At 55.3% G+C, this 13,725-nt stretch overlaps 1 protein-coding gene across 3 annotated transcripts in view; it reads left to right on the forward strand.

Annotated features, from left to right (window-relative positions):
* DNMT1 (DNA methyltransferase 1) overlaps positions 1-13,725 on the forward strand; it is a 31,976-nt gene that overhangs the window by 14,002 nt on the left and 4,249 nt on the right. For all 3 annotated transcript variants that reach the window (XM_038378838.2, XM_038378839.2, XM_043506950.1), the window contains exons 12-26: positions 326-418; positions 937-1,088; positions 1,800-1,987; positions 2,733-2,922; positions 3,575-3,672; positions 4,633-4,780; positions 5,848-5,963; positions 6,500-6,701; positions 7,315-7,448; positions 8,069-8,242; positions 9,542-9,763; positions 10,507-10,699; positions 11,384-11,474; positions 12,051-12,179; positions 12,949-13,231. In XM_038378838.2, the coding sequence (XP_038234766.1) occupies positions 326-418; positions 937-1,088; positions 1,800-1,987; positions 2,733-2,922; positions 3,575-3,672; positions 4,633-4,780; positions 5,848-5,963; positions 6,500-6,701; positions 7,315-7,448; positions 8,069-8,242; positions 9,542-9,763; positions 10,507-10,699; positions 11,384-11,474; positions 12,051-12,179; positions 12,949-13,231 (2,413 nt within the window). The remainder of the gene's footprint in view (positions 1-325; positions 419-936; positions 1,089-1,799; positions 1,988-2,732; positions 2,923-3,574; positions 3,673-4,632; positions 4,781-5,847; positions 5,964-6,499; positions 6,702-7,314; positions 7,449-8,068; positions 8,243-9,541; positions 9,764-10,506; positions 10,700-11,383; positions 11,475-12,050; positions 12,180-12,948; positions 13,232-13,725) is intronic.

Here is a 13,725-nt window from a genome sequence, read left to right on the forward strand (position 1 = left end):
TTCTGAACTGAAGTTCAACAGCCTGTTAATGGCAAGTGTTTTAAAAGCAGCTGTCCTCTGATCTGGGCCAGTAAATCAGTGTGAGGGCCTGATTTTCCAGGAGTCTGCAGTGAGTGCAGTACACTCCCACTGTGAGCCAGTCGCATTTCTCACCCACTCTGCTCTGGTGCCAAGGGCTGCACAGTGTGTGGTAATGGAGAATTTGGCCCCTGGGCAACAGAATCTGAACCCTTGTGATGTGTTCCTGGGGGTGGGTGGGTGGGTGTGTGTGTGTGTGTGAGAGAGAGAGAGAGAGAGAGAAACATCCTTGCTCTTCCCCGCTCAGGTGGTGTCCGAGCCAAGAAACTGGGTCCCATAAACGCTTGGTGGATCACTGGGTTTGACGGAGGAGAAAGAGCCTTGATTGGCTTCACTACAGGTAGGTCCGCAAACTGGGGGTTTTCAGGGGGCTTCTCCCTTGCGGGGCTGGCGGGATCCCTGTGTTCTGAGGGTTAAAGATTTGGCTACCCCTAAGGGTACGAAGCTGTGGGGTGGGGAGTGGAAGGCAAGGCACTCGATAACCACCGAAGCGGGTTGCTGTAAATTGATTGCTGATGCAGGGGGATCCCTCCTGTTACACAAGCCACAAAATGCTGATTTTTCTCTGGGCTTGTCCATACGCAGCTGCCCCATTGTAACTCGGGAGGGGTTTTAACTCTTGCCAAAGGCCATGTGGATGCTCCCGATTAGGAACAGGGTGATGCTAAACAGAGCTAAGCCACTCTTGAATTGAAGTGAGTATAGATGCTTGCGGGACCAACAGGACTCTGCTCCTGAGAGTCCTTTACACTTTTCCCATCGCATGTTCCTTAGCTTATTTGGGCCTTTCAGCTGTTTGCTAACCTGTTCCATAAAGCCCCTGCAGTCACTGTCTCTGGCAATCTCTCTCTGCTTCAGCCTTTGCGGATTACATTCTCATGGATCCCAGCGAGGAATACGCTCCCACCTTCGCGTTAATGCAGGAGAAGATCTACATGAGTAAAATTGTTGTGGAATTCCTCCAGAACAATCCCGATGTCAGCTATGAGGACTTGCTGAACAAGATCGAGGTGAGACATGGCGAGTCCGTCCTCTGACTTGCAGGGTCTCACCGTTGGGTTCCCAGCCCCCGGGGCATTGCGGACAGGAGCCAAGGGATCACGGCCGTGTAAATGGCAGGAGGTGCTTGGCGAGGTGACAGAAGGATTCCAGGATGTGTCCCGCTATGGGAACTGCTGGACTAGTTGACTCTGAACTCTTGGGCCTTTGACACTGTCTGTCCTAGGATGTGTCCATATGCTCCTCCCCCTTGAACGGGGTGTGGGTGAGAGGCGAGGAGATAGACTTTTATTCTACTTGTGGTTTGTCTCAAGCCACATTGTAGGTTGTTCCTCTTTACTAACCCCTCTGGCGAGTGGAGCTCTGCCTCCGGTTCTTACCCTCTGCTCCACCGTACGGTGAGGGTGAATGCCGCTTGTTCACAAAGCTCTCCCACAAGGCCTTGGCCATGCTCAGGGCTAGTCTGAGAGCTGATGTGACCTGTGGTGTTGCGCTAGCCCCACTGCATGATGGTGAAACTGGGCCTCATGGAGAGAGTGAGAGGCCTACCTTTTCAGTCGCTATTGGTGAGTTTGGGGGTCGGCCCTGAGAACCAGGGACCCGAGACACTGGCTACCTGTGAAAACGTCTGTGCCGTTGTGCGTAGAGCTGCAGTGGTCTCGGGTGGTGTGAGGCGTGCTGTATGTGGGGATGTCCCATGACCCTCCGATGCGTCTCTCCAGACAACTGTGCCGCCCGCTGGGCTGAACTTCAACCGCTTCACGGAGGACTCTCTGCTGCGGCATGCCCAGTTTGTGGTGGAGCAGGTGGAGAGCTACGACGAGGCCGGAGACAGCGACGAGCCGCCTGTCCTCATCACGCCCTGCATGAGAGACCTGATTAAACTCGCGGGGGTCACCCTGGGGAAGAGGTAGGCGAGTGGGAGCACAGTGAGGCATCCTCCAGCTGCTGCCACCCCTGGCCAATGCTCTGTTGGGGCTTATACAGGCACTGCATCTTAGGCCTTGCCTCGGCCCAGCGCTATTCCTCTTTGAATTCATGCCCTACCTTGTTCCGGGGTAACTTCCCTGTCTCTAGACAGACCCTTAGGGATTTATATGCCTGCACAGGGTGAGTTGCCGTAAGGGGCTTGGTTAGAAATGAGAAATGCTCCTGAACTCAGCTTCCTAATCAGTCTAGTCTGGTGCAGAAAAAATCCCCTCTGCGTTGCTGTTTAGGGAGCCAGAGTGGTCTGGTGGTTAAAACAGTGGGCCGGGACCCAGGAGACCTGGTGTCCATTCCCAGCCCTGCCACAGGCCCCCTATGCAACCTTGAGCGAGTCCCTGCATCTCTGGGCCTCTATTCCCCATGTGATCCTTCTGTCATCAGTTTGGATTGTGCGGACTCTCTCTTATGAGTGTGTTTTCAGTGCCTGTTAGGGGCTTTTACTGCCAAGCCAACAGTTATAACATGGTTTATCACGAGATTCTGTAGCATGTATTGTGCCGGCTTGCTGCAGCTGGCAGAAGTGTGCGGGAGTGCGTGTGTGCGGAGAGTGGTCAGTGGTGTTGCACGTAGCCAGAATTTTTCTGTCCCGGTCTGTGGTGGGAGGGGGTAATACCACCAGTGCGGGACCCTGCTGCAGAGGATAGTGTCTGAACTGCTCTCCGTTCCAGGCGAGCCGCGAGGAGGCAGGCCATTCGGCATCCCACCAAGATAGACAAGGACAAAGGGCCCACCAAGGCCACCACCACCAAGCTGGTGTACCTGATCTTCGATACCTTCTTCTCGGAGCAGATCGAGAAGAACGAGAGAGAGGAGGACAAGGAGAACACCATGAAGCGCCGGCGCTGCGGCGTGTGTGAGGTAACCAGCAGGCTGGGCCAGAGCTGAGCTGTGTCTGACCCCTGGCTTTGGGGCTCTGGATGCTGGGAATCAGTCTTGCCTAGCTCTGGGGAGAGTGCTGGGGAATGGGCAAGGCTGACTGGCTTCCCTCTGCCCCTTGGGCTGTGTGGCTGGCTGGAAGTGGTGCCCCGAGGGGAAAGGCATTAGTGGGGTGAAGTTCTCCTTTTTGAGGGCAAAGCGTCCATTTCCCTGCAGCCTGAGAAATGGCAGCATGCTAAGGGCGAGAATTGTCTGGGGAAAGGAAGGAAGCTGTACTGTGTCAGGGCAGGCTCTGCTGCACTTGCAGGGTGGCCAAGCAATTTTCTTTCAGGCCTAGTTCAGGAGGACCCTTTGGCATCTCCTAAGCCAGCCAGGGCTGCTCCATGGCGGGAGGATGCTAAGGAGCAGCATGTGGCTCTCCCTCTTGGCTCCAAAGCCTCTTCTAGTCAATGCAAGTCTTTCCACGGGCTTTGTTCATGCCCGTAGTCTCCTGTTGGCCGTGGTCAAGAGCAAGCCCTGATGGAGCTGAGCTCCTGCTTCCTCTTGCGAGCGCCACGTCCTCTGGGACAAGTTACTCTTACGGCTCCTCCACCGTTCACAGGCGCTCAGCCTTCTCCTTTCTCTCCTCCTGCAGGTTTGTCAGCAGCCCGAGTGTGGGAAGTGCAAAGCCTGCCAGAACATGATCAAGTTCGGCGGTAGTGGCCGGAGCAAACAGGCCTGCCTGCAGAGGAGGTATCTGTCCCAAAAGGTGGTTCTGAGCACCTGGGGGCAGTGCAGAGCCCAGGGGTGTGGGTGCTTGGGGCCAAGCAGGGGGTTCCTCTACTCCTGGGGGCAGTGGACGTTACTGTGCAGGGAGTCAGCAGTCTCCTGGCAGGAAAGAATCATGAGCTGATACTACTCGGGATTGAAATGACCAGACAGGATCAGAGGAGGGGCCCGTCTGGTCTCCTATCTCCAGCAGGGCCAGCACCGGTGGTGTCAGACCATAGTGCAAGATCCCCTGCAGCAGACAGCGATGGGATAACCTGCCTCTGGGGGATATTCCCTCCCGACCCCCAGTCACTAGAGTTCAGCTCATGCCCTGAATCACTAGGGTTTATGGCCCTTCCAAAATGATCGGTAGTTTGAGAGCTTTCCTGGTGTAAGTCTGGATACTCATTAGACATTCAAATGTGCTCTCATTACGTTGAACCCGCTGTGCTCTGTGTCGATGTGTCAGAGGGATGTAATACACACGCTAATCTCAGTGACAGGTCCTTTCTGTATCAAGCCAGACCAGACCCAGATAGTGATGTGTATGTAAAACTGGAACAGAAGGGAGTGAAATTCTCTCCTCTCCCACTCCAGAACTGGCAGTGGACTGAGTGGGGCAGGGAGGGGAAGATCTGCCTGTCTCCGAAGGGGGTGAGCGCGGAGGACGCAGCAGACTTGCTTTGGCAGCATGTCAGAGTGCGGGGTGGGCTGGAGCTGGGAATAATGGTCAGAGTCTCGGGGTGCAGGGGTGGAATCTGGGGCTGCAGCAGCGTCTCCCATGGGAGACGGTGGAAGCCCCAGTGTTGGGATGGGCTGGACAAAGCACTGGGGAGCCTGCTGAAGGAGCCGAGCCTGCCCTGGCGAGCAGTGGGGACCGAGTGTGTGGCCCTAGAAGGCCCCATCAGTCACCGGGTGCGCGGACTGTCACTCCCACCCTAGGTGCCCCAATCTGGCTGTCCGAGAAGCAGATGAAGACGAGGAGGTGGACGATAACATCCCCGAAATGCCGTCACCTAAAAAAATGCTACAGGGAAGGAAGAAGAAGCAGAATAAAAGCAGGATTTCCTGGGTGGGGGAGCCAATCAAGGTAGGGCTGGAGGAGACGTCTCGGTGGCAATGCATGTTCCCACCCCAGTAACAGGGCTTGTCTGGCATCGATGTCTTGAGCAGATCTCCCCAGCGGGTGTACCCTAGGCTTGTGTAACCTGCCAGCTGGGAAACTGCACGGTTCTCGCTGGTGCCCCATTCCTGGGCCTTTAACGCAGCACTGACAAACAGCCCTTGCTTTCCTGCTTTCCTTGATCAACATGGATCTGCTGCCCTGTGTGTTTGCGCAGCTAAAGGGCAGGTGCTACTTGCATGCTGCTTAGGGAAGGTGCAGAGAGATCAGACATGCAGGTCTAATGGCTTTTCTCTGTGATGAGCACGGGAGTGTTTGAGATGGGGGGAATTGTGGCTTTTCAGCTTCACCTCTTTTGTCCACTCTAGTGTGTTTGTTTTGCCAGCACACTGTATTGGGAGCAGATTTGAGTGGGAGTTTGTGGGCCTGTCAAGGTTAACCCTAAATCTGAACCTTTCCTCGTCTCTGCGAGGCTCAAGGCCTTTAAAACCTAGTGTCACACAGAAAGTGTCGAGTCCCTGTTGTTTGCAGGCTGGGGTGGTGGCTTGCGTGACGGCTGGGCTGTAGCCGAGGAGTGCCTACAATGCGGGGGCTAGAATCCCCTGTCTCTGGGAACAGATGAGGGTCAGGGTTCACGGCTTCTCCAGCCCCACCAGCCAGTAGCTCTGCTGCAGTCATAGCGGGGATGCTCAGTGAGGCTGCCTAGAGCGGAAGGCTAATGAAAGCCTCCAACTCCCTCGAACGGGCATGCGATGGCTGCCCTCATGGCCAGCACACCAGGGACTGAGCCAGGGACCTCTCTAGCTAAAAGCAGGAGCTGCTGGAGCCAGAGCGCTAAGGCTCCTTAGCCGGGGCTGTCCACTCGTAGGCTCTGTGGGAAGGCACGGAGAGGGACCCGTAACACGCTCACCCGTGAATTCCAGGCGCTGTCCAGCAGAGAGGGGAAGGGTCTCTAGCTACATGCCATGAGAGAAATGAGAAAACAGTGGGTAATGGGGTTTCTGCCAGTTATAATAACGAGCCTTTGTCTGCAGCGCGACGGGAAGAAGGACTATTACCAGAAGGTGTGCATTGATTCCGAGACCCTGGAGGTGGGGGACTGCGTGTCCGTCAGCCCCGACGAGCCCTCCAAACCTCTGTACCTAGCCAGGTTTGTGGCGGTCCGGGGATGAACGCGCAGTGTGTGCCAGAGGGGTTCTGGGAAGGGGCCGGTGCATGTCCTGCGGTGATCACACGGGCGTTTCCTGCATTGATTTTGGGGGGTCCGTGTCTGAGTGGGGTTGTGTTTCTGCTGTTACTGATTTGTGCGATGGTGGGTCCTAGAGGCCCCAGTCTAGAACAGGGTTCCCTTGTGCTGGCACCTGCATGTTTGGACATGTGGTAAGAGACCTGCCCTGAGGAGCTCAGTCTAAATATATGAGACAGACAGGTGGGAGGGGAAACCCAGGTTCTGAAAAGGGAGGTGACTTGCCCACGGTCATCCAGCAGGGCAGTGGCAGAGTTGGGAAGAGAACTCAGGTCTCCGGAATCCCAGTCCAGAGCTCTCCCCTGGACCTTCTCTGCCTGGGGTCTTGTTAGCCCCGGCCCGCTCAGGGTGAAGCTTTTGTACTCCGTCTAGCAATGAGGAAAGCATCTTTCCCTTGGGAGCCTGGGGGTGGTGCTAAAACACAAGCCCTTCCCTTGCAGAGTCACTGCGCTGTGGGAAGACAGCAGTGGGCAAATGTTCCATGCCCACTGGTTCTGCCAGGGCATCGACACTGTCCTGGGAAAGACCTCGGACTCATTGGAGCTCTTCCTGGTGGACGAGTGCGAAGACATGCAGCTGTCCTACATCCACGGCAAAGTGAACGTCGTCTACAAGGCTCCCTCGGAAAACTGGGCCTTGGAGGTGGGTGGTGCCGTCGTCTTGGTGGGCCTCCTGTGGGAAAGCTAGCCTAGCGGGAGAGCTCTGCATGGATCGGTACCGAATGTAGGCAAGCAGGGCCTAGTCTGTTTATCTTGGGGCATCAGCAAGTGGCAAATGCTTCAAGTGCACTGCTGGTCATTGAGCAAGTGTCCCCTTGTATAATCCCTGCTTGGAGAAAACAGCTGTCTGATGAAATTGACTAGATTGCTTGTGTCCTAGTAGCACTTAGTGGCCCCCAGATGAGGTCACGGCCCCGTTGCACGAGGTTCTGTATGCCCAGCCAGTGAGAGATGGTCCCTCTTCTGAGGAGCTTGCAGTGTAAACAGATGAGAGATGAAGGGTAGGAGGGGAAACAGAGGCACAGAGAGAGGAAGTGCCTTGCCGAACGGCATGCAGCAGGTCAGTGGCGCAGCTGGGAATAGAACCCAGGTGTCCTGGTTCCTCTCGTTCTCAGAATCATACACAGGCTTCGTTTGTTGTGATGCTGCTTTTGGTTGTTAAGTATCCTGGGTATGTCAACGTTCTGTCCGGCGGCGGGATCCAGCCAGCAGCTTGCCCCGTCTGTGGGGCCCCTACAGTTTGTCTTTCCCCACAGGGGGGGCTGGACATGGAGATTAAGATGGTGGAAGACGACGGCAGAACCTATTTCTACCAAATGTGGTATGATCAAGAGTATGCCAGGTTCGAGTCTCCTCCAAAGACCCAGCCCTTGGAAGACAACAAGTACAAGTGAGTTCGTGAGGCTGGCTGGCTGGTGGGAGCTTCCAGCTGGGCTGGAGCGAAAGGCTCCCTCTTTTCTCCGGAGATGGGTTTATCTGTACTCTGTTTGTTGCCCAGCTCAAGGCAGGCAGATTTTGCGCATGGAGAGTAGCTTCAAAACAATTGGGGTAAACTGGCTGGTTCCTGTTTTCTCAGCTCAGCTGTCTGAGGGACTGTGCTAACAGTAACTTGGGGTTTATTGGAAGAATGTTGTCGGCTAATACACACGGAAAGAATAATTTTATCTAGTACTATTTTCAACTTCTATCTTGGCTCAAATAGGAGTGCTGATTCTCTCTCTCTCTCTCTCTCTCCCTCTCCCTCTCCCTCTCCCTCTCCCCCACACACCCACACACCCACACCCACACCCACACACCCACACCCACCCACACCCACACACACCCACAGAGAGAGAGAGAGAGTCAGGCCCCCATTGTGTTAGGTGCTGTGTATACAACAGAGGCAGTCCCTAACCCCAAGAGCTTGGAGGCCAAACAAATGGCAATTTACAGCAGATGGGCCCATGCAATGTCTGCTAGTGGTCCAGCTGCCTTTTGCATCCAGCTCCAAACCCTCTCCTTTCCCCACAGGTTCTGTATGAGCTGCGCTCGCTTGGACGAGGTGAGGCAGAAGGAAATACTCAAAGTCATGGAGCCTCAAGAAGAGGTGGACGGAAAGATGTTTTACCGCCTGGCGACAAAGAACGGAGTGCAGTACAGGATAGGAGATGGCGTCTTCCTGCTGCCAGAGGCTTTCTCCTTCAGGTTGGTTCTTGCCAAGTGGACAGAGGTTGTCTCTTCTCCTCAGGGTTTATTCACAGCCCCCATGGCAGAGTCATCTTCAGTATCTCCCATAACAGAGAACACACCAGTCTGCTTCAGCTATAAATTAAGTACCAAAAAAGCCAGAAGGGACCGTGATGATCATCTGGTCCAACCTCCCGCAGAGATCCTCCCCCGAGTTTGGGCTAGAGCAGTCTCAACAGAAAGAAACTCGGTCTTGATTTAAGAGCATATGTGATGGAGTATCAACCCTGTCCTTAGGCAAGTTGTTCCCATGGTTAATCACCCTCCCGGTCTAAAAAAAAAAATCTGCACCTTAGTTCTAGTCTGACTTTTGTCTGGATTCAATTTCTGGACGCTGGGTCTCATTCTGCCTTTTTCTACTAGGCTAAGGAGCCCTCCACTGTCCTAATCTCTCCCCAAGTAGCCACTTGTAGACTGGGATCAGGTCATCTCTTAATCTTTTCTTGGGTAAACTCTATAGATTGAGCTTCTTTAGTTGGCTTATGGACGTATAAACCCACTACAATTGCAGGGTGAGTTGGAATAAAATTTCTTTTGGGGGCGGGGGGGATACGGTAGCCAGACACGGTGCTGGTTTGGCTGAAACTCGGGTAACCTGGTTCTACAGACTGACTGGCACGCAGCCCGTCACTGGCAGAGGAGGACATTCTCACGGACGTATATCAGCCTCCATCAGGGGAGTGGCTGCACCGAATCGCTAGCTGTAATAAAGGCCAGACCTAAACATCATGCAGCTGCCATCAGGAGGGTGTTGTCTTTGTATTTGGGTAGCACCTAGGAGTCCAGCCTGGAGCAGGACCTATTGCGCTAAGTTCTGCACGAACACCCAACAGTTCCTGCCCCGAAGATCTTCCTGCCAAAGTGAATCTAAGTCTTGCACCTTCCTCTGAAGCAACTGGTCAGAGACGGGACACTGGGCTAGAGAGCTTGCTGCACCTGAGACGCTCTGGCAATTCAGGAGACGCGTGTCCCGGCAGCATCGAGGCTTTGACATGCCTCGGAAAATGCTGGGGCTGCACATGCAGGAGAGGGGACCCCACAAGATCTCGTACCTCCCTGCTGCAGGCAGGCTTTCTGCCTTGTCAGAGGGGCTCTTAATTGGAGAACAGCCCCCTGGTTCAGAAAGCAGAGTCGCTGCCAGGCAGGAGGCGCTTCGGGGGGTTGTGTTGGATTGTCCTCTGACGGGTGGGTCGGTGGGCAGCCCGTGCGTTAGTGTTAGCGTCTCTTACCCCCTGCTCCGTTCCCCCCCTACCCCAGCATGAAGCTGGCCAGCCCAGCCAAGCGCCCCAAGAAGGAGGCAGTGGATGAGGAGCTGTACCCAGAGCACTACCGCAAGTCCTCAGAGTACATCAAGGGCAGCAACCAGGACGCCCCGGAGCCATACCGTGTGGGCCGCATCAAGGAGATCTTTTGCAGCATACGCAGCAATGGCAAGCCCAACGAAGCCGACATCAAGCTGCGGCTTTACAAGTTCTACAGGTAAGCTGGGGCTGGGCTCGGGCAGAGCCTCCGTAAGGTCTGTTTGGGGAGGAGCAGCACGAGTAGGGGCCTTCTCCACCCTGTCCCCAAAGCAAAGCCAGTGTGCTGCCAAGACAAACATGAACTCTTCCTGGGGTCCGCCTACACTCAGCTAGGAGGGTGCTTCCTAGCTCGTCCAGACAGACGTGCTAGCTCTGCGGCCAGGGATAGCTTGGGCAAGCGGCTGCCTGCGTCCAAACCTCCCCAGGGTATGTACTCCAGTGGCTAGCCTGAGCTGCTCCTATGCTACACCCAGCTACGCGGCTGTTTTTAGCTAGTCTGAGCAAAGCTAGTGCACGTCTGTCTGTCTGTCTGAGGTGGGAAGCACACTCCCAGCTGCAGTGTAGACATACCCTAACCTGATGCTCCATTCAGGCCTACCCAGCTCTGCAGTGTTCCTCGCTTTCCTCTCAGCCCACACTCTAGGTCATCCATCAAGAGCTACTCCCACCTCCTTGTATGTCCTGCTGGGATAACAAACCAGTTGCTTTGTTTACCAGAACGAATCAGCAGGATGAGCTACGGGGTAGGAGAGATTTGGGTGAGCGTTCCTGTCTGTCTTCTCTAAGGGGACAGGCTTAACACGGTGGATGTTGGGACGCAGGCAGTGTGCAGGGGGGAAGCAAGGGTATAATGCACAGTCTCTTTCCTATTTCCCCCCACCCCAAGCATGCTCCCTAGTGAAAGTGATCTGTCTGCTGCAGGCCTGAGAACACCCACAAGTCCATGAAAGCAAGTTACCATTCGGACATCAACCTGCTGTACTGGAGTGATGAGGAAGTGACGCTGGACTTCAAGGCCGTGCAGGGACGCTGTGCGGTGGAGTACGGAGAGGACCTGACGGAATGTATTCAGGACTATTCTGCCAGCGGGTCGGACCGTTTCTACTTCCTTGAGGTAACCGCTCATGGTGGGCACAGCTCTGCTTGGAGACGCACTGGGGTGGAGCGGGTGGTTGTAGCTAACTGAGCAGGTGACGAGAGGGGTTGCTAGAACTGACTTGCGCATCGTAAACATCAGTATCCAAGTTCTGGGGCACATGTTCCAAATCATTCTTCATCACAAGTCTCAGGGACTCTTTCTACCTGCCAGGGGAGTGTAGTGCTGGGTACAATGAGCGTCTCTTGCAGTGGTGACAGGCGCTTGCCAAACACTGCACTGCTTGACTCTACCAAGCTTTTTTGAAAGGGAAGCAGCCCCATCTGTCCTGAGCAGGCCAGCGAGGCACGTGAGCTGTTCTCGGGGGAGTCCAGAGAGAATCATAAGAGAGCCCTCTCTCCAAGAGCTGGCAGAAGCGCGTCATAGTTCCCAAAGAGGATTGCTTCGCTGTGGAGATGAGGGCCTGATCTGCTTACAGTGGGCAGTTTGCAGGATCACATGGGGGCTTGTGACCACCAGGTTTTGACAAAGGGGGTGGGTGGATTCTGTCTCTGCCCTACATTAAATGAAGTAACGTAGTCCCCACGAGGGCAGCATCCTCTGAAACTCCCAAACACCAGCTGTACCTGTGGCCTATAGGGCACGAGTGAGCCTTACGACCGTATGCCAGTTCCGTGCCGGATTAACCCCTTCCCTTTGCAGGCTTACAATGCAAAAACCAAGAGCTTTGAAGATCCTCCGAACCATGCCCGTAGATCTGGGAATAAAGGCAAGGGGAAAGGGAAAGGCAAAGGTAAGTCTAAATCCTGGTGCTTTTGTCTCTTGCAACTTTTTTGTAGCTGCTTCTGCTCCATATTATTCCCCAGCTTGCCCGCAACTTTGCAGAGAAAACAGAGTATTGGCCTGTTGTGAAAGCTGCATTGTACATTAACCAGACACTGGAAATGCCGGTTTGAACTAACAGTCATGCAGGGTACGGGTGTGTCTCCCGCAGCATTTTAAAGGGACAGCGATGTGAAACCGTAACCCACTTCCCAAAGCTTAGTTTCCAGTATCAGACGCCCAAGTCATGGCCCAGGCCCCACAGTGCTGGGCACTGCGCAGACTCTGAGTCGAGGCGCTGTCTGCCCAAGGAGCTCAGCCTGGCATCTGCCCAAGCTGTTGTGCTGGTTTCGTGTTTCTTTTCTCCCCTGTTGCTGCTTGGGTGCCAGCCGCCCTTTGGAAAGCAGCCCCTTAACCCTTTCTGCTCGTCTTAAGATCCACAAGTGCCTGCTAGAAAGTGACTGACCCGGAGTTCTTGCCTGCTCCTGCCTGCGGCTGGAGAGGCTGCTGGGTGCCGGCACAAACGGTCTCTCCTTTCCCCACACAGGCAAAGGGAAGTCGGTGTCTGCCTTGGAGCAGAGCAAACAGGAGGCTGCTGAGGTGAAGCTGCCCAAACTGCGCACCCTCGATGTGTTCTCAGGCTGCGGGGGCCTGTCTGAGGGATTCCACCAAGCAGGCAAGGAGAGACGGTGGGGGGACAGCTCCAGGGGTAGAGCCAGGGCACTGGGGGGCCCTTCGTTCTTGCGTCTCTTTGGTGTGAATTATTTCTAGTACTGTGGTGCCTGGAGGTCCTGGCACAGATGAGTCCCAGAGGGGCCCCCTGTTCCTTGGCTTTGGCAGGTTGGCAGCCCCTTATTTGAAAGCAAAATGTGTCTCACCCCCTTAGGTTTACCATAACAGCAGTAATTAACCGATGGCATGTATATGCCTTTCCAGAGGGTGGCGGAGAATACGGGACCTTGAAGCGGGGGGTGGGAATGGGGAGGCAAGATTTGCTTTGCTTTATAGTAGATTGTAGCACTCACCAACCACGACCACCTGGGGGGTCACAACCCACCAGTCTAGGCTGCCCTCCTGCGAGCAGGTCCTGGAATTCCATGGCTGATTTCCTGCCTCCGGACACAACCCTCACGCTCTCCTGCTGGGCGCTGCACAGATGCTCATATGAATCAGTCCCTGGCCAAAGAGCTCACAGCCTAGATAGACCCAGGGGCTGGAGGAAAACTGAGGCACAAGGGAGGGAAAGGGACTTGCCCAAGGTCAGTGGCAGAGGCGGGAATAGAACTCGGGTGTTCTGAGTTCCTGTCCAATGCTCCGCTCACTAGACCACACCACCTCTCGCAGCCACACACACATGCTCCCTGAAAACGACAGAGCTGAGTTGGGTGGAACTGGTGAGAGGCGCCTGCCGGGTCTAATGCCCTCTGCTCCCCCTCCATCCCTAGGGATCTCGGAGACACTGTGGGCCATCGAGATGTGGGAGCCAGCCGCCCAGGCCTTCCGCCTCAATAACCCCGGCACCACGGTGTTCACCGAGGACTGCAACGTGCTGCTGAAGCTGGTCATGTCTGGCGAGAAGACCAACTCGCTGGGCCAGAAGCTCCCGCAGAAGGGGGATGTGGAGATGCTGTGTGGTGGCCCGCCCTGCCAGGGCTTCAGCGGCATGAACCGCTTCAACTCCCGCACCTACTCCAAGTTCAAGAACTCCCTGGTGGTCTCCTTTCTCAGGTGAGGGGCCAGGCCTTGCCGCCAGCTGCCCATCCCCTGATGCTTGGGTGCCGCTGGCGCACCTGAGAAGCCCCATGCGTATGTTTATCAGAGCAGGTGGGCTCTGGCTGGGAATGCCCTGCTAGGGAAATGCAAACTGGGTCTGCAGGTGCTGCCAGGGGTCTGGCCCCCCCCCTCCTCCCAAGGAGGCTTCCCGGGGCCTCATGTGACCTGTGCATGGCGGGCTTTGACCTTAGGGTAAGGGCTAGACATTCATGGGAAACTGAGGCACAACACTGTGGGGGATGGTTCTTGTCCTGAGGTCAAAGAGCCCAGGAACCCTAGCCCTCTGCTCTAACTACTGAACTGTCTACCAGGAGGGAGTGAGGGTAAAAGGGGCTGCTGAGGACTCTCTCAATGGCCATGTAGCCATCAGTGGGGTAGGAAGGGAGGAGCAGGAGTAGGGCACTGGACTGGGATTCAGCAGACCCAGGCTGGTTGCTTCGTCTCCCCAT

This window comes from Dermochelys coriacea, chromosome 20 (genome assembly GCF_009764565.3).
Source record: "Dermochelys coriacea isolate rDerCor1 chromosome 20, rDerCor1.pri.v4, whole genome shotgun sequence".
In the NCBI taxonomy this organism is placed as follows: Eukaryota; Metazoa; Chordata; order Testudines; family Dermochelyidae; genus Dermochelys; species Dermochelys coriacea.